General features: G+C 51.7%; 1 protein-coding gene across 1 annotated transcript in view; it reads right to left on the reverse strand.

Annotated features, from left to right (window-relative positions):
* NCOR2 (nuclear receptor corepressor 2) overlaps positions 1–19,694 on the reverse strand; it is a 140,513-nt gene that overhangs the window by 102,696 nt on the left and 18,123 nt on the right. The window contains exons 2-3 of the mRNA XM_027689672.1: positions 16,684–16,863; positions 11,447–11,560 (exon numbers count right to left, since the gene is read on the reverse strand). Of these exons, the coding sequence (XP_027545473.1) occupies positions 11,447–11,560; positions 16,684–16,863 (294 nt within the window). The remainder of the gene's footprint in view (positions 1–11,446; positions 11,561–16,683; positions 16,864–19,694) is intronic.

Below are 19,694 nucleotides of genomic sequence, written 5' to 3' on the forward strand. Positions count from 1 at the left end.
ACAGAGAGAAGAAAAGTTATCTGTGCCATTACAAGTTGCAGCCCTCTGCTCCAGCTCTCCCTTCTGCTAAAACCACTTCCAAAACATCCACAGAGCCATCACAAATCCCACCCCTGCCTGCAAGAGGGTGGAAAGGTCCAACTCAGCTCCTGGACCCGCAGGAAAACCCCACGGGCGAAAGGCTCTGGCACTTGAGTTATCATGACTTTAATGCATCCGAGCTCTGCCCGGGAAGTGACCCGAATCCCCGACCCCTCTGGGTGCCAGGCGGGGGATCGTGCCCGTTACCTCCGCACGGCCGCCCTGCGAGGAGGAGGGCGGGCAAGCCGGCACGCACGCAGAGATGCCCTTTCTAGGATTCATCGCTTCATGAGCATGTGATCTTTAGATTTGAGCTGCCCTTGGCTCCTCGTCATGCTTTCGCTTCCCTCCCCTCCCTGCCGCAGAGGAGCCCTTCTCCGTCCCCCTCCCGCCCCCGGCCAAGCTACCTAGTGCTTATTAAAGGGAAAAAACCACCCAGGAACACGTGTCAGGGGCTGTGCGGTGGTTACTAATTAAACAGGCCTGAAAAAAAGACATGGGTTGGCTGCAGCAAGAGCCTAAATAAAAGATGACATTTTCAGTAAACAGTATTTCCTCGCAAAGCCAGGCTGTTCAAGGGGGGTTACTGACAGTCCGATAAATCCAGATTGCTGCACACTGCCGACACCACAGGCTGAGCTGTTAAAGCCAAATACCTGACAGCGAGGAGGACAAGGAGATGGATTTTCAGAGGTTCAGATAAAATAGGTAGTTTTAGTTATTTTTGGGTAGGGGAGAGAGAAAATCCACAGACGCCTAAAACAGGGAGCTGAGCCCCAGGGCTGGGAAGCAGGTTAGGGCTGGGGTTTGGTCTTGTGGCAGAGCCAGTGGGACTTGGCAAACCCTGGGTGAAGATCCCCCAGGGCAGGGAAGGGATTTCAGCTCCAGGGGTCCGTCTCACAGTGCTCTCCTGCAGCAGAGACCTCTCACCTTGACATTGGCTCAGGGCAGGATGAGTTTCCCAGGGCCTCAGCACAGGGATGTCTCACCAAAGGCTGGCACACGGCCCTGCTGCTTGCCCCCGTGTCCACCCTCACCCCCCACCGGCGCCAAGAAGCACTGATGCAGCTGTAGGTGTGCAAGCACCTCACCAGGGCTTCGCACACCCACACACACAGTCTGATCTGCCAGCATGCACTTTAGCAGAGTCGGCCCTGAGCAGCTGCGTGAGTCACCCTGCCCCCGGTCGGGCTCAGCGCCCTGGAAAACAGCCCCAGTCGAATGGCCCTGGCCAAAACCAGCCCCAGTCCAGCTGCAAAGCCTGCACCAGGTGCCTCACCACAGCAAGGCGACCAGGAGATGTCCAGTTCCTCTATTTACTGTTTGGTCGGGATGACACAAAGCTTGTTTGCGATTTAGAAGCGACTTCAAGGAGGCTGAGAGAGATGTTACCGCACAGGGAGCCCACTCTGGCACCATCCCCACACGTAGGCACGAGGCAGGCAGCAGCCCCACTGTTAAGGCATCCTTGCCTGTTATCTGCAGCACTCCCCACAGCAGACCTTGGAGTTCACAGGTTTCAAAAATCACTGCATGAAGTTTCTCCCACTGCCCACCTGACTCCGTTAATGGGAATGAGCCAAGTCCGCCCAGGGACCTGCCCCTTGGAAAAATTAATCACACAAGAATGGCTCTCTCTGAGCCAGAGCTTAATATTTTGGTCTCCATAAGCTATAAAATCTGCTGACCTCGGAGAACACCAGCACTGAGGCATTCAGAAGTCTTACAGAATTAAAACCAAGGGGCAAGATTTTCAGGGGGGGTCATTAAAACTGCTGAAACCTCTCTACATCTGCTGCCAAGGGGGTGATTTGGCCAACGCCCTCCTGCCCGCCATTGGTTGCTGGCGAGTAGGAAGCATCAGCTTACCCAAATTATTTTGACACATACCTGGGACAGAGAGCAGCAAACCAATTAATGGCAGTTAGCATAATTACGGGTAGAAAATTGCAGCCCCACTCAAGGCAGGCAGTCCCACCATGGGCCTGTTCTCCTGGGCACCAGCACTGGTGGAGGATGCCCTGGCAGAGGTGGATGGCACAGCAAGGGACCAGTGATGTTGCAGGCCCATGTATACAATGTGATTAACTTTGAGAAAAAGCTGAGTATGTTCAGCTGCTGCATTTGCCATGTTTAGACAACTTAATGAGACAAGCCAGAGGCAAATCACCATAGGCAGAACATGTGGCGAATCAAGAAGAATGGCATAATTTGTCTTGCATTAACCGACTGCAATATACACGTCTCCAGAACGAAAGATCAGGAGGGGAAGCTATTCCGAGCACGTCATATCTTTGTACGTACACAAAGAAATGCCTCTATCTTGAAAGCTGCCCAATTAACACTTGACACCCACTGTAATTGCTGATGCTCCTTGCTGCATTTATCAGATCATAGCAGAACCTTAACGAGCTGTCTGAAAAGCCCGGCAGAGCGAGGTGAGAGCTGGCGGCAGAATTGGGAAGGACACAGAACACCCAGCAGAAGGTTCCCACCATGCTGGGGCTCATCCGTAAGGACAGACAGACACAGGGAGATGTGCTCCTGCCTAAGGAGCCAGTGAGCCAGAAGCCTGACTGGAGAATTCAGGCAAACCTCAAACTGTTCCGGTGCAAAAGCAGCCCCCACCAGATCTTCCGCAGCAGCAGGACTTTTGCTGAAGACCAGTGACAGCCCTGGTAAATCCTTTCCTTTCCGAAGGCACAGCCACCTAGGACTTAGTTCCAGTACTGATTTCATTAGGAGTATGTTTAGTGAGGGACCCGCAAAAGGAAACCAGAGGGTTCATCCTACATCTGCTGAATGATCCCACCCATGCCTGTGTTCCTCTTATTTAACAGAAAGAAATGTATCGGGAAGCAAACCTGAGCCATTACCTCTGGTGAGATGCAAAAGGATCCCCACCAGTTGTACAGTCCCTCTGCAGTTCCACAGCCAGCAGGCAAAGACCCTTTTTCTTGATTTTGTACAAAATCCTGAAATACTGCTCCAGCCCTGGAGCAGTGCCATTCATGGAGGGACCAAAGCCCTGAGGCTGAATTTTGCTCCCATTTACATCAGAGTGCTTTGCTCTGGTACAGCAGCTCAGGGTTTGGCACTGGCATGGGCAGACCAGGGGCACTTCTGAGGGCAGGGGCACCTCCTCTGGAGCGCGTTTCAGCACGACTCACGTGAAGAGGTGAAGCCTATCCCATACCAGTCCTCCAAGTGCATATTTTGGAGTGAGGTGCCACAAGAAACACGTCTGAACCACAAACACTGCAGGGCCCACAGATTCAGAATGGAACTCGTGGATGTGGCAGGTAGCAGCACCTGCCCCTAGAGAACCTCCCTCATCCCAAGCAGGGGCACAGGCAGGGACACAGCACACAGACCACGCTCTTACCCTGGCTCAAGCTTCTCCAACGGGCCTGGAGCTAAAGAGATCTTTGCCAGCAACAAAAACCTCCCTGCAGACTATGAAAATCTCCATTCTCGCCTAAAAACATTTGGCTTCCAAAGCAAACTCCAGCCCCTTGTTTTTCCTTTGAAGAAACTTAAAATAGGCTTGGGAGGGGGAAAGCAAGCAGGAAAGTAACTTCCCAGCCATGTGAGCTCCCGTGGGGATGACGAGAGGACCCCACGAGGCAGGAGAGCATCCGAAACCAGAAGAGGGAGAGTCTGGGATTTTGCGTGGGCTCTTCTTAAAGCAAAGTTTAAAAATGGAAGAGAAGGAAACACGGGAGTTATTTTGAGAAAGCGGATCTGAAATTAGGAGGCGGCATTTTCTTGGACCAACTCCAGCCATGGCTCCATGCAGCACAAAGCTGCTGCAGCTGAACTGTGCTCCCGGGGTTATTTATAGCAGCCCGTAGGCAGCAGCGCTGGGGAATGGAAGGGTTTCTATTTGGGATCAGGCATGTCCCACATGGAGATATGCAAAGGCCTTCCAGGGCCAGGAGACTGTGCAAAGGGCAGCGCTGGGAAAAGTTCTGTCCTGCCAGCACGATGTCTTAGGAACAGGCAGAGCTGTGGGTGCAGCATGGCAAAGAGGCAGGCTGGAATGGGATTTCGTTTAACACAAAATTCAGGAGAAGTGTGGCTGAAGTCAGCAGAAATCATGAAAACTCTCAAGTGAGACATCTTTTTACATGCAGCGGAAAGCAAAGAGTAAGGGGTGGGGGGGTCAAAGGCCCTACCTCTGTGCCAAGATCTGCTGGGACCAAACCACAAGCTGGGAGTGCCTGTTCTGCAGGGAAAGTTTATCATTCCTATGACCATATGTACTAATTTTTTCCTTTGAAGAAACTTAAAATAGGCACCTCAGCATTCTCTCTCTGAGAGCCAAATCACCCCAGCAATTCGTTGCCCCCTCCACAATGCAGGTGGGATGAGCCCCAGTACTGTGGAAGGGAAGCCAACACTCTTCCCTTCCCAGCTCCCACAGTCTGCAGGGATGGCCACCACAGTGCTCCCAACACAACTGCAGGAGCCCAAGGACGAGTGCCCTCCCTTCTCCTTGAATCCAAATGCTCCTGAGCATCAGGGGACCCTGGTCAGCCTCAGTGGCATGTGCCCGGCCCCTCTCACCTGGCCCAGGGGCTGATGCTCTCCAGGGGTGCCCATGGACACAGATGCCCTGGACGTTCCCCCAACCTCCCTCTGCTCAGCTGGAGCCATCTCCCCACCACACCAGTGGTGACAGAGCCCTGTCCCCAAGGCTGGGGCCAACAGAGGATGCACTGGGGGTTACAAATGACTCATCACAAATAGTAAGAAAATGGAGGAAACATTATGTTGTAGCCATGTGTTCACACCAGCCCCCAACTACTCTGCACAGAGCAGGACAAGCCAACTCATTTCAGTTACTCACTGCTCTCTGGCTTTGGCTAATCACTGCCAGACAATTTCGGTCCTCAGCTCTCTCATACCCCATCCATGGCCAGTGGGGGAACCCCCAGATACAGCTGGTTTCCACTCACCCAACAGCCCTCTCACCCCACTTTGTTGTCTGCAAGGTCACGGTGCCATTCAAAGGCACATTTAGGTTAAAGAGCACGGCTTTGCCATTGCAAAGAGTGGCTGAACGTTCCACCACTGCAAAACTGCTGGAAGCACTGGCATTGCACAGAAAACTTGCAGAAATCCAAGTCTTGGTGCTGCAGCAGTTATGGGGAAGCTCCAGTCGCCCAACGCAAGGAGCCAGAGCTGTGTTGCAAGGTCTCCCTTCCTCCCTTTGACAGATTTGGGGTCTCTGCAATTCTCCTCTTGATTTCCAGGACCTGAAAATGCAGGACACAGCCTTATCTGGTCTGGGTTAGTCATGGACAAAGCTCCTAAGTAAATGCACCTACTGGGAACTTCAGAAGCAGACATCAAAAATAGACATCACTACCATTAAAAAATTAATTTCCTTAAAATCCAATAAAACCTGAAAGGATTCTCAATGACTCCAGGCTATTTGTTTAAATTTTATCTTTTTGGAAATCTCACTGTCATGCAGATGTGTCAATAGCATCTGAATTCTGGCCTTTCCAGTTTTCCTCCAGACTATCTGGAAGCTCATTTTGCATCACTGAGCCCCGATGAGGCAGAATAAAAGTTATTAGAAACAAAAGCAAAACGAACAAGGCCCTTTCAGCAGCCAAATATGAAATGCCCCCATCCCAACTACCACGTAAACTATAATTCGAAAAAAACCCCGCAGATTTAATACTCAAAAGCACTTTCACTGATAAGGTTTTATTTACTGCGCCAGCTCCATGCTGACAAGGCAGGCCTGATTCTTCCTTTTCTCATGTAAATCAGGAGTTCATAGAAAATCAGAGTTCTACAGACATAAAATCCCTGTAGGATCTGAGTCACACTCAGTGTCTGTGATTAGTTAACAGCGAGATTATACTTTGCAATGCTGAAAGACTTCATTTATTTATTCTCTTATTTATGGATGGGGCATTAATGCTTTATGAGGGTATTTGAGGAGGGTAAACGGATAGCTGGGAACACGCTCTGCACAGACACAACAGCAGCAGGGGGTGGAAAAAGTTCCAAACAATCCTTTGAATTCCAATTTTACAGCATAATGCTGAATTTATAGATAGATAGCTGTGCCCTTTTGAAAGAGCACGCATCAAGACAGAAAACGAATTAAAATTTAATCTTATTGATTTCCACCAGCTCAATCTCAAGAGCAAGACAGACACTGCTGCTGCTTCCACTGCCTGCACTGCATCAAACCCAGTTTTTCCAAGGGTTGACAGCAGAGCAGGGAGGGCTGACAGTAGAGCAGGGGTGGGCTTGTGCAGCCAAGCCTTTGGCACCCACAGGGGTAACGTGGGGGGACTCATCCCAGCCCTCTCCACACTGCGGTGGGTCACAGCACGTGGCGTCCCCTCCCCGGCGTGGCAGCGGAGGGCGAAGTCACGCCATGTCCTGACGCGACCTCTCCCTCTCCGATAAATAAGTGCCAATGTTTCAGAGGAAAGCTGACGTGTGCTCGTTTGCAGGGACAGGCCTGACACAAGCAAGGGAGCTGCTTTGTATCTGCTGGTCTCTGAGCAGGAGTCCTGCTGCTCCGATGGATGGCAGGACTGCAGGGAGCCTCCAACCACCCACGTCTGGCTCGCTGAGAGCTGGAGACGGGCACCTGTGGGCTCCATCTCCACAGTGGTCAGAGAGACAGCACAGGCACCTCCAGGCACCTCTGCTTGCATGTGGTGTGTGGTGACTGATGGGGACTTTGGGCACACAGGTGACTTGAAAGAGAATTCACCCAGCCAAGCCATGGTGTGCTGCTGAGCAGCAGCTTCCTCCAGGACAAACTGCCAAGGAGAGCTCAGCCAGCCCCATGTCCCAGGAAAGGCACAGAGCATCTGGAACAACAGAAACACTGCTCTCCTCTCCGTTCTTAACAAGGGACCTGGAAATTTCCATTTAAAGCACAAAAACATCTTCAAGCCCAGGTATGTTCAATCGATTTCAAGGGAAGACAGATGCAAGGAATCCCGTGAATGGCCCAGCGGAATAAAGCCACAGCTAAAAATACACACAGATGATCTGCCCTGGTTATGGGGATTTGATGTGGAAGAAAGCTAAATTCTGTTGGTACAGTAACACATCCCAGAGGTACAAATTAAAGCCCTCAAGGAGGCTGTGTCACACAGAGCTACCACCTCTGAGGTGCCAGACCCAGCAGGGATCAGCTTTCCCCTGCAGGGGAGACACTAAAATCGCTCACAGGGTTTAATTCAGGAGATCCCCAACACGTGCATCACTGTCAGCCTCCAGCAGCAACCAAGGCATCCATCACAACCCGGTTTCCCCAGGTAGTTCTGTGTCACTCTGCCAGCACCTGGCTCCTGAAGAGGGGATGACCAGGGCTGCAAAACACACCCTATTCTGCACCCGAGTACCCTACAGCCAAAATGGTCCCCTGAGCTCCCCATGGCACCTTCCAAATGCTCTCGGAGATTTTAGCCACCATTACTGTTCTCAAACATTGCTCTGTCTCTTCAAGGACTAAACACACTTTTGAATATAGGCCTCAAATGCTTCTGACAATGCTGCCCACTGTTTGTTCTCAGTTTAATCTACGGACAATACCAAAAATGTTAATTCCCATTTTCATACATCCTTTCAGAAATGGTACAGTTTGCACTCACAGTTGAAATTTTGCCTTGGGGGTGTGTGGTTTCTCTGTGTTTACTGCGAGGATTTCCCAAAAGGTATTTTTTCGCGTGCAACTTCACAGCTCAGCTTTGGAGACCAGATGAAGTGGTTCCAGACAGCACATACCCCAGGGGCAGGAGGCACCTGGATATGGAGTATCAACTGTCCCTCTATAATCCAAGTCACCTAAAGCCCTCCCAAATGCAACCACAGCCTCACAGTTCAGGATCTGACCGCACTCCTCCACTCTTCCCCCGCAGAATCTGTACAGTCACCTTTTTTTTCTGGAAATCAATTACTTGTCCAGCAGAGTGTAGCAAAAGGGGATTACAGGTCATGTTTTCCATAATTATCCTCCCTGACACCGAGGAACTTTCAAATCGTACGTGTTAAGTAGGTCACAAGAGGGAACAGCAGCGTGATGGGCATTTAGCATCAGCCAACCTGAATTTTGAGAAAATCGGATACAGTCCAGTGCCAACCTGCATCCCAACCCCTCATCCATATGCAGCCCGGTGGTGAGAAAAATATATAGACTTCCCTGATGAACCATAAGCTAAAATTAGAAACCATTCACGCCTGCAAAGCCACAGCTATCGCCAAAAGGAAAGTAGGTCACAGAATGGCTGGCTAACTTGATTTTCCGGCGTTTCTAGCTGCTCTGTCCTCATGTAACCTCTCCTCTCCCATGGACCGTTTCTGGTCTCTCCTTTGTTCAGGGTATAACTGCACGCAGTGTGCGACTCCGGCCCAGCCTGGCAGGAGCGGTGGGAACGGGCACGGCAGCACCCGCGTGCTCGGTGAAGCACAGACCCGTGCTTCATGAAAAATTAAGCCAGAGCCAGGCAGAAAGCCCCTCCACGAAGCCACCGGCTCCCACCTGCTCTGGGATTGACACAAGGGCTGGCTTTCTGCCCCTTCCACAACATTGCTCTTTAAAAGATCATTTCAGGCTTTGCCAGCTCTTCTGGGGTGCTTTGCTCTCTCGCCTCCTCCCGAGGGCTGAATATCCTCTTTTTATTTGCATTTCTTACCGTGCGCTGCCTCCCTCAAGCCACAAGCCAAGAGATGCGAGTAAATCCGGCTTTCCTTCCCTTTGTGCGCGGGCTGGAGCCCTGGCTCAGCCGCTGCCAATGCTTTTCCTGCAAGCAGACCTCGAGGCATCAACTTCACTGCTTTGCCACAGCACAGAAGAGGCAGAAAGGCTTAAAATTTGGCTCAGCGACCTTCTCCACTCTAGATCAATATGTCTCTTATCTGGCTCATGGCTCTTTGCTCCTACCAACTCACCTTGCAATTAAGTGTTAAGCCGCAGCAAAGCCGCGGGTCAGCACAAGAGTGCCTGGGGCTCTCCCATGTCTGACAGACAGGTGGATACACCTGGAGGTTCTGCTGCCACCAAACCCACTCAAAGCAACTCGATATCCAACCAGCAGCCACTCTTTTCCACTCATGATCTCAACTGATATTGTTCCCAAGTCCTTTCCTCTTCCACCTTTTCTCTTCCTGGCCTGACAGTAAGAGCAGTCAACACCAAACTGCATCCCAAATGTGTCCAATATGTGAAAGGCTGAAAGCCGGGATGTTCTTTAGAAGGACAATTGCATTCTGTATCCCACCTTTGTCACATACAATGAAGGCAATGCTCAGCACACCCTTCCTTTGCAGCCCACAGCTTGGCATGTCCCAGCTATGGTACTCGAAAGGTCCTTCCATCACCCAGCCTCAGCCATCACACTGGGGCAGCAAGGCTGTCACCTCTCCATTGCCCATGGATAGATTTGCCTTCTCCAAAGGAGGAACCTCCCTGCAGCCTGCTATGGTTTCTGTCAAGCCAAGGGGAAGGTGGTTTGGTTTGAGTCTCCTACCCACAGTCAGGCTTGTTACACGCTACACGCAAGGGGACTTTACAAGAAGAGGGAAGAATCATCATTCACCCATCCCAGGGATCACGCAGACGCGAACACGAAGCCAGGTTTGAAATTATGCAGACATTCAGTGTCTGATGTGACCTTCACTTGCTGAGCACCCACCTGGAACAAGTGCACCTATCATGAAGGTTAATAGTGAAACACTCCTGGGACCAAGGCTGGCTCTGAGGATCAGCCCAGCGCTGACAAAGGGATGCCATCAGCTCTGAGCACTCTTTGTGACAGTGTCCCAGGTGTTATGGCCATGCACTTTGAAGGAGAAATGTAGAACTCCATGCTTGCTCTCCACGCTCCCTGCCATCACCCATGGAACAGGGCAGCAACCCCAAGGCACTGCCCTGAGCCATGGTAAGGCTTTGAGAGCATACCCTGTCTGCCATGGAAAAAGGTGATGGGAGACTCAGGGAGGTGGGAGGGAATGTGTGACCCTTCTGCTGCATGGGCAGCAAGAGGTGACAAAGCAGGACACTCAGCCCTGAGCCAGCTTCAGCTAACAGGGACTGCTACGATGCAGCCTGTTAGAAATGCAATGGCTGAAGATCTCCTTTCCCTCCTGCCTCAGCACCATGACCCATTTCTTCCCCTTGTAACATGGTCCAGCTACACAAGAGTATCCAAGGAGGATAAGGCTCAAGGCATAAAAATGTTTGAGAGCTCCTTTCTTTGAATCTCACTCCTTGCACAGGAGGCACAAGCCATCAAGCTCAAGACCCCCAGAGAGGGCACTTGGTGGTGAGAATGGCTTTGAGGAACATTCAACACCTGCCCCCAAAGCCCAGTGCTGTAAAGCTGGTGATTCCTAATGCTACAAACACATCGACCTCAGCCTTCACCCACTCGCACGACAGACCGTGTCAGTGCTGGGTTTCCTACTGCTCAGGGAGAGAAGGAGATGGAAAAAGGAAAACCAGGAAAATTGCACTGCCTGGGAGCGCAGGGTAGGCGATTTTTTTTCTTTTTAGGAGTTGGGCACCTGGATTTCTGCAGCTCCCAGTGAAATCGCAGGCCTTGCAATTCAAAATAATTAGCGACTGGTAGTTTTCCTTTTATGCAAAATCATCCTTTTTATCCAACACCTAAATGAAAATGAATATGCTTGATTATCTACCAAAGGGCCCAATTTCCGAGCATCACTCCGATGCACACAGCAAAATTCATGTCTCCTCGGGCTGCTATTACAGGCAACGGCTGACAAATGAGCGGTCAAGGCAGAGATCCAGAGCCAGGGATGCCAGCCTGACCTTTGCTAATGCTATTTACAGCATCCAATATCCACAAATCCAGCCGTGGCTGCATCCACATCCCTTACGCTCCAGCCTGGGGGGCTCAGGGGCAGCCAGGAGAGCTTGTAGCTGGCCTGCCAGTATTGGAGCACCACAGACATCCCCCTCCATCCATGCAGCCCACCCCACCACACCAAAGCCCATCCTATGAGGCAGCTTTCGACCAGGTTCACTCCCAGGGGAGAGGATGAAACAAACTATTTTACAGAGAGGAGTCTGAAGCATGTCCTGAACACCTCATATCTAAGGCTGATCGCAGAAAACCCCCCAGGCAGGTTCTTCGGAAGACATTAGTGCTCATCCACAAAGGCAGAGCAAGCTCCTCATGGCTCAGCCCTCTGTGGTCACTGTCCCGACAGGGCTCCATCTATCCCCCTCCCGTGGCCTCCACCCCAGGGGTAATGCCCAGGAGAATCCCCCACCTGGCTCTTACCAACCTCCCATCCCTGGCCAGGGTGACACTGCACGATCATGCGTTTGTACTTCCATCGTTTCCAGACTCACCCTGTTCTCGTCGTAGATGATCTGCACCAAGCTGCGATGTTTGGACTCGATAGGAGGAGGGGAGATGGGTTTTTCAGGCTCTGGTGGTTTGGCTGCTTCTTCCTCCAACTGTTGCTGTGGAAGAAGAGGGGGGAGGAGGAGGGTGAGTCACAGCAAGAAACGCAGCCGCCCTCGTCCACACGAGACTCTCTGTGATGCCGCGACCGAGGCAGAAACCGCCATGGCAGGAGATTTCCTGCGAGACACGGGCAGGCTGGGGCTGTGGAGGGATGGGGAGAGGGAGGGGAGCTGCACAGCAGCCCCTGCCACGCAAGCGCAGTGCTGGCCTGCCCCAGGCACAGGCCCCGTGCTGGTGGGTCGGTGCATTTTAGGCATGGAGGTTGAGGGCCTGTCTCAGAGAAGCCTCCTGGAGCAGGCCTGAGGCTGGAAATAACGATTTCACTGGAAGCCCTTAAATGAAACAGAGCTCCAGCCCAGCTCCCTGCTGCTACCTGCCTCTGGAGCTGCTGCTGTGTGCAGGGACCGGTGGAGGAGCCTGCAAGGCTGCTCTCCACCTTCGGCTTCCCTCCCAATGGAGCAGTTGGAGAAGATGCCTCAGGATGACTGTTCTCAATTAAATGACTTGGGCACCAGCCACCCCTGCACTTTAGAATATCACCGTGATCAGCAGGTAAACCTGACTTTCCACCTGCACCTCCGCCTCTCCCAACACTGCGATGCAGGAGGAGACGTCGAAGCCCTTCCTGTAAGTTTGAGGAACTGCTCAGCTGAAAGAGGAAATCACAGATTCCTCCAGGCTCCTCCTGGGGCCAGCCTTGGAGGAGGGAGAGCGCAGCCGTGCACGGCAGCTGTGGGGCAGCACAGGCACGGGAGAGGGAGCGGCTGTCAAAAAACGCTCAGGATTTTTTTCACTGCTCGGCTCTGAATCTCTGAAAAGTACAAATCATTTTACTCTTTTCCTCCAGCTAAAGTATCCCCTGTTGAAGCATGGGAAAATCGAGCGAGTCTTGTAGTAGGAAGAAAATGCATCTGGGACTTGGCTTGCACCAGAGGCAAGTGCACCACTGACCTCCCAGAGACAGCAGTGACTGGTGATCTGAGAAGAAGGTGGGCACCTACTCCTCCTCCAGATCATCTCTGGTCCTGCTGACAACACCTTTAGCACACTAAGGCAGTAGGATGCAGTCCAAGAACGCACTTAAGCACCCAGATAGGTCTAATGGCTTGGCTGAGAAAACTCACACACCTTAAATTAAGTGTGTTTCAATAGATGAAGGACCCCATGCTGTGGGCTCCACCTCCCCACAGGTGGACACCTCTTCCCAGAGAGGGAAAAGCAGAAGCATGGGGAACACAGATATAGCCAAAAGAAGCTGCCGTTGCCAGCCAGAGTGGGGAGCAGGCTCTGACAGAGGCAGGAGGGCCCAGGTCCCCTACATTACCATCACCATGCCCACCTTGAGGACTTAACCTCGGGGTTACTCCAGCCACGGGTGAGAAGCTTTCCGTGAAGCCACGGCTGAAACCATGTGCTGCAAAGCGGTACTCGGGCACCTGCCTGCTCTTCCTTGGTGTCCTAAGGCACCCTACCACACATCCCATGGGACAAACTCCAAAAACTCCAAAGGACGAACCACCAAAAGGGATCAGACACATCTTCTACTTCTCTCGGGGAAAATATTTGCGTTAAAAAAACAAAACAAAAAAAGTCAAAGCATCCGAAACTTGGCTATATTGTTCTGGAAACCCACAAAAATTCTGCCAAGTGTGTGGTAAGGGATTTCAGACAAGAGGGTTTGATGGCCTATCAGGAAACGAAAGTTTGCCACTAAGTGGAGGCTCATTAAATGCAGCTCATTAGACGAAAAAATACAAATCTAATTATAGCTGAAATACAGTAGAGAATTAAACTCTACTCTCTGTGGCGTAGTGCTGTATGGTTATTAAAGGGCCAGATGCTGGAGGTAAGGATGGGAGGAGGGGTTAGAGGCAGCACACCTGACTGCAGCAGGCTCAGCCCGCAACAGCTACTCCTGGGAGCCATGGGAAATGGCAAAGCAAAATAGGTCAGGGTTCCCAGACAGGGACAAAATAGATTTTTTAAAGGTCTGCCATAAAAGCCAGGTTGGTACTGTGACCTTTACAGGGAGAGAAGCAGGATGAGAGATGAGTCTTGACGGCTCCACACTCTCTCCCTCCCCACACCCAGCAGCGTCTGCCTGAGAGCCCCCTCCTCTCCCCAAATGGAAGACAATGCAGTAGTGTTGAAGGGATGCAAGATGCCATCATTAGCCATAGCCCTGGCTCCTACAGCACCCACAGGCCAACCCGCTTCCAAGTGGAGAAGGTGCTCTCTCCAGGTGAGAGTCCCTTTGGCTGGACCACACGCTGCAGAGGGGCCACTGGAACCTGCAGTGCTGGCAGGAATGTGGGTGGCATCTCAGGAAGACCCCATCCCCACACCTACCAGCTCCCGTGCTGGAGGCACCTGCCTGAGGAAGCCAGGGTTGTTCCACATGCACCCAGTTGCCATCCCCTGGGTACTGGGATGCTTTATCTGCCCAGGGAATGGAGAGACTTCCAGACACAGGGCATCTCTGAAAACCACTTTCAAAGAGACAAGGGGAGAACAGAGGAAACTCAGCCAGAAGCAAGATGGAAGGGGAAACCCTGGAGCTCTTCTACCCAGCCGGCTCTACCTCCATCACCAGGTGGGAGTGTTGTACTCCCGGAGAGCCCTTTGCTGAGCTTGGCGCCCAAGGAGGCTCAGGCGCCACTGCAGAGAACAGCCCAGCAGTTTATTTCTCCTTCAGATCCCCGGTACTGCTGCCAGGAATAAATGCATAAGGATTATCCTTCCCTGTCAGGAAGAGGGGGAGAGAGGACTCAGCGAGAGATTTAAGCACATATGGTGCATGAATGAGCGGGGGATGGCTGACAGAGGTGGCCTCTTGCCAGGGGTGTGCAGGGTTTGGGGAAGGTTTCTCAGCTTGCTGAAGACATTTGCTTCTTGCAAAGTCCAGGCAGAGCCTTCCCTGCTATTTCTGGAACAACCAAAAAGAGAAAAATGGTGGTTTGGGGTCGGTTGGGATTTTTTTTTTGCACAGCCTTTCCATACGAATGTGTTTAATTACCCTGAGAAGGCCTCCCAAAGACAGAGGGGAAAAGCATTAGGATATTCCGGCTGCATACAATTTCTCCCCTGCTCCACCACCATTCCTGCAGGAGCAGTATCTGTTCCAGGCTGATTGCTTTCCCTTGCTCGTCCCCCTGCGCCGACAGCTCAGATGCACAGATGGACAAAACGTTCCTGGAGCATCTCAGACAGGACCTCCCGCTCCAAAAACACTTCTTTCCAGATGTGCCAGCTCTGCTGGAGGACCAGGATGGGGAAAGCTCCAGCCAGAGGGGAAAGGAGGCCATATTGGGGGGGTCAGATTTGCTACCAAATGACTTTTCCACCATGTGCCAAAAAAGAAAAAAATGAAAATAAAATAACAAAGGAGGGGAGGGGACTCTTTTACTGCCAAAAGCCACTTTCACCTTCCTCTCCCCTTACCAGAGCATTTTTGTGGGGAAGAAGAATCATAAAATTTGTTCACAGGGAAGAAGTAAAGCTACCAAGCAGCCAACAATAAAAAAAACATTTCCTTACGGAAGGACAGCTTGATTTTAACGGCAGGGAGCATATGCTCCATCAGCGTCAGCAGCAGCTCCTCAGCATCCCTGAAAAGTCAGGCAGTGGATCATTGGAGTTGTCAGTCCTTCCCACTGCCATGAAAGGGACCTTCACTGCCATGCTGGGCACGTATCCCACTCGGGAAGCCTTTCTCCACAGTAGGAAATAACCATGGTTTGCACCTCCTTCCTCAAATGTGAGTTAAAAACGGACCAGCAGCTGGACTGCCAAGTGGGAGAGGACACCAGCATTTTGTCTGAGCCTCCTAGGAGGGAGAGGGGAAAGGCTGCCTTCACCCAGCTCCCACCAAAACCAGCAAGAGGAACCTCTGTGGTTTCCATTGCTCCAGATGCTCCTTTGGGCTCTGTGAGCTGCCAGACAGGGCTGCTTCCTTGCACCCCCAGCACAGCTGCGTCTGCCCACTCTTGGTTCCCTCTCCCTAAGCACTCTGATGCCACTGCAGATATAAAGCAACACACAGAAAAAAAGGGTCCTTTGCATTAATTAAACCATACTGTTTGAAAGCAGAACCAAAACATCCTGCTTTGTCTTGCAGGACAGAAAGGAAAAGTGTTTGGTATGGGAAAACATAGAACTGTTGGGGAAGGTCAACTGCATGCTCATCCTCCAGGAGCTTCATCCAACAGCCCAAATAGAGGTTTTGCTCCATTACCAAATTCCTACTGCATACCCCTTGGGAAAGGTGGCTCCTCTCAGGCAGTTTGGGATTAGCAGTCATTAAGGAGGTTCAGAAACTGGCCCCGAGCAAAGAAAATAAAACAACTAGAAAGAGAGAGACAGACAAGTGATTTGCTTCAAGAAGAGAAAGCCTTTAAGTCTGTGGGTTTTTTCACAGACGTCCCCAAAGGTTTTGTCATATTAATCTCTTAATGGGTTTATGGTAATTGTGTACAGGCCAACACCAAGAGGCCCATCCTTCTGGTGGGGAGTGCTCCTGTGCAGGGGTAAAGCAGCAACCAGAAAATTCAAATCCCTGGTTCAGGCACAGCCCAGACTGCAGCTGGACCAGATGCTGCTCATGGCTGCAGAGCTGGAAAGCCCCAAAGATGGGGACTGGGTGCACAGGAAGGGCCATTAGGATGTCACAGCAATGTTTTAAACAGCCCAGTCCTGAACACTGCCAGCAACAGCACTGGGGAGAGACAATTGCTGGAAAGGAAAAAGAAAAGACCTTGTGCTATGCTGGGCTGTTCAGACAACTTGGGCAACCCAGCCTGTGCTTCCACTCTGCTGCTGACCACTTGCATGCTCATGGGCAAGTCACCAAGGACATATTTTTCTCCCTTTAAGGTTCTCTGACAGGCAAAGAGCCCACAAGCTGGATTTCCAAAGCTCCCTCCCTCATCTCGCAACTACCAGCTCCAGATTGCTGGCACAGCAGTGACCTCCCATGTCCCAACAGGGAGCAGGGATACAGATGCTCCTGGTGCACTGGCACTGCCACTTCTCCCCTGTGGACATGCATGGGCGAGGACAGGGCATAAGGTGGCACACAGAAGCAAGGACGTGTGCTCCCCTGCAGATTACAGCCTCTTACCTGCTTCTTCTTCAGCTTGGAGATCTGCTGCTCCACCATGGTGATCTCGCGGTCCACACGGTCCATGTTCTGGATGAGCTCCTCCTTGGACAGCCGGGCCGGCAGCAGGTCCAGCTCGGCGTCAGGGTGAGCAGGGCTCACAGGCGACACGGGCTCCAGTTTGCCAGGCAGGCCTCGATCCTGGGGAATATAAAACAACCAGGTCATCTCTCTCCCAAGGATTCTTCTCTTATCCTCCCACAGCTCCCTGGCCCATTCCCAGCCTTCTAAGATACATGAAACCCTCAAAAAACCTGCTAGACTAGGGAGTACCAGCTGTCAGATCACATCACCTCCACAACCCCCAGCATCTCCGGAGAGCACCAGGTTACTCTCCCAGGGATGTGACAGCAGATCTTCCTCCTGCCAGAGCCTCAGAGGCTCCCACCACCTTGAGTGCTACCTGCATTCCTACAGGATCAATAAACACATCCATATTCAGAAGCTCTCAACAACACTGTCCCTTCATAGGGCTCAGGGCTACATCTTCTCCATAAAAATGAGGCATCACAGACACATCCTCCTTGGACACAGCCACAGCTGTGAGATAAGAGCAGCATTAACCACAGAGAAGGAGAAGGGGCTATGAGGGCAGCCCCTGGGAGGAAAGAGGGCTTCCAGCTCCTTCATGGAAGCCCTCCTCCATCTCTTGTTAAACTCTGGGGGTGCTCCAGTTGTTGGATGTTAAACGCATCCATCCGGAAACAGAGAGAAAGGGCACAGGTGAGTCAAGATAAAAATAGACCAAACTGACAACTTTTTGCAAATCCCAGGGGAAGAGGCTCTCAGGTCAACAAGAGCCTTCAAGTCAGAGACTGGAGAGATCAGCAAAACCTCCGTGGCCATGACAGGGAGCAGCTCTACTGGCCACGGTCTGGAGGGAAAACGCACCAAAACATTCAGCTTCGCCCCCAGCCATGCAACAACTTTGCTGAGCCCAACAAGTTGGTATCCCAGGAGCATCCCAGAGCCACGCCATCCCTCCTGCACACCTCCCTTCACCTCTCCAGCTCCAAGAGAAGAGCCCATCTCCTGCCAACACAAGCTGCACGCCTGGATGAGTCTGCCCACCACGGATGAACACACCTGGGATGAAGAAGCTGTTTAATAGCCACTGGCCACACAGATGGGGATCATGGCAAACCACCAGCCTACCCTGACCCGGGACGCTCCTCTCTGGCAGCTATCCAACACCTTAATTAAAAGTTTATCTATTCATTTGCTTAGAGAGCGGATGGATTTCTTTTCCTGGAGGAGGAGGAGGAGGAGGAGGAGTGGTGGCTCTGTTTGTAACCGTAAACCGCTGCCAGGCTGGGCAGCCAGCACGTCGCAGCTGCTGTAGGGAGGAGGGGAGGGACGGGGGCAGGCGAACAAGGGAAGAAGTTCACACAACTTTGCTACCTTCATTACAGCAGCCCTGTACAAAGCCAACATTGTTCTGCGCCAACTGGTGCTGAGCGTCCTCCCCTCTGCGCTGACACAGCCACTGGCGAGCGGCCAGGGCTGACCCTCTGCCCAGGCTGGTTCTCCTGCGGGGCGAGGGTGCCACAAACGAGGTGGCTCGTGGACCCCTCTGTGCTCCCCATCCAACAAAGCACATGGATGATGGCCCTGGGTTGTTCACTGGCCGTGTGGCAGCTCATGCCGAATATGGTGAGCGTGCAGATGCCACCTTGGCACCGTTCAGCATCTCAACAGCGTGTGCTTACCGTGAAGCAGAACCAGGCAGGGTGGCCTCCCTCCTGCTCCTCTCCTAGTCAGCACGAAGCATGGTGAGCTCTCTCCTGGGAGGCTGCACCCACAGCCCAGTAGAGCCACAGGGAGCTGGCTTCAAAGGCAGTCCCTGTCTGCTGGGGCACTGAGATGGGCTCTGCCCTGTTTCCCTCCATAAGGGATGGACAACATCATCCACAGCACAGCTGGAACAAGGGGAGGCAAAAGAGGATGGTTCCCAACAAAGTGGCCATGTCCCAGGACATCAGCGTTGTTCACTGGCACCTTCCTCCTTCTCTCTCCTGCTAAAACCTGCTCTAGCTGGAGGAGACATCAAAACATCAAGAAGGGAACCACTTTTGGGTGCAGCCTCAAGGCACCAATGCTCTTCCCACTGCTGCCATCAAGGGACAGAAAGCAAAGGAACACCCAAAAACATCATCCTCGCTGTCTTGTCTGGGGCTCATCCAGCCCCATGAGAACAAAGGCACTGGAAAGCTAAGCTGGTTGTATCCAGCATCCACCCAGAAGAGAAACTAGAAGACGAGCATCAAAGCTTTCTGAAGAATCCCAAAGAGCAGATCCCATGTTGTTACACTTTCCCAGCATTAGACATCAAAAATGGTCAGTCTGCTGCAGTGGAAAGGCTTTGCGTTCTCCACAACTGGGGGGGGTTTGTGGTTTTGGGGTTTTTTTTCAAGTCAAGAGGAGCAGGACAACCACAAGAAGCAAAAGATAAATTAAGTTGTTCATAAAATCTCATTCAGAGTAAGGTACAGGAAGGGGAAGTGGCAGTGGCTTGTAGGTGGGTAGGTTTTTCTAAAGGAAAGCAAGCTACCTGCCAAAAATGTAGGAGAGAAAGGTTCCTCTCTGTGCACATGAAACAAATGATACTCTCACATCTCTGCCAATACGGAAGGCAGGGCATTTTGAAACTCTCACTTGGCACAAAACCCCTTTGAAACCTGGTTCCTGGTACATTTTTATCTTTTTACATTGCAGAATATGAGGCAAAAGAGCAGCAAAGCTAAGTAAGAGAAATAGCTGCAAGTCACAGCATAAACAACATGATCATGATCATCATCATCTGGTATTAGGACACGATTATAGCAATAGAGAGAAGCAGTGTCCCTCACATAACTGGGCACTGTCATGTCACAAGCACCTCTCTAAATCAAGGGAATGACAAGCAACAAGAGGAAGGAAAAACCAAAATTGAAGGCAAAAAAAAAAATCTTGCCCATGCGATGATGTCCAAA

The sequence above is a fragment of the Neopelma chrysocephalum genome, unplaced genomic scaffold, assembly GCF_003984885.1.
Source record: "Neopelma chrysocephalum unplaced genomic scaffold, ASM398488v2 Primary Assembly neopelma1_77, whole genome shotgun sequence".
NCBI lineage: Eukaryota > Metazoa > Chordata > Aves > Passeriformes > Pipridae > Neopelma > Neopelma chrysocephalum.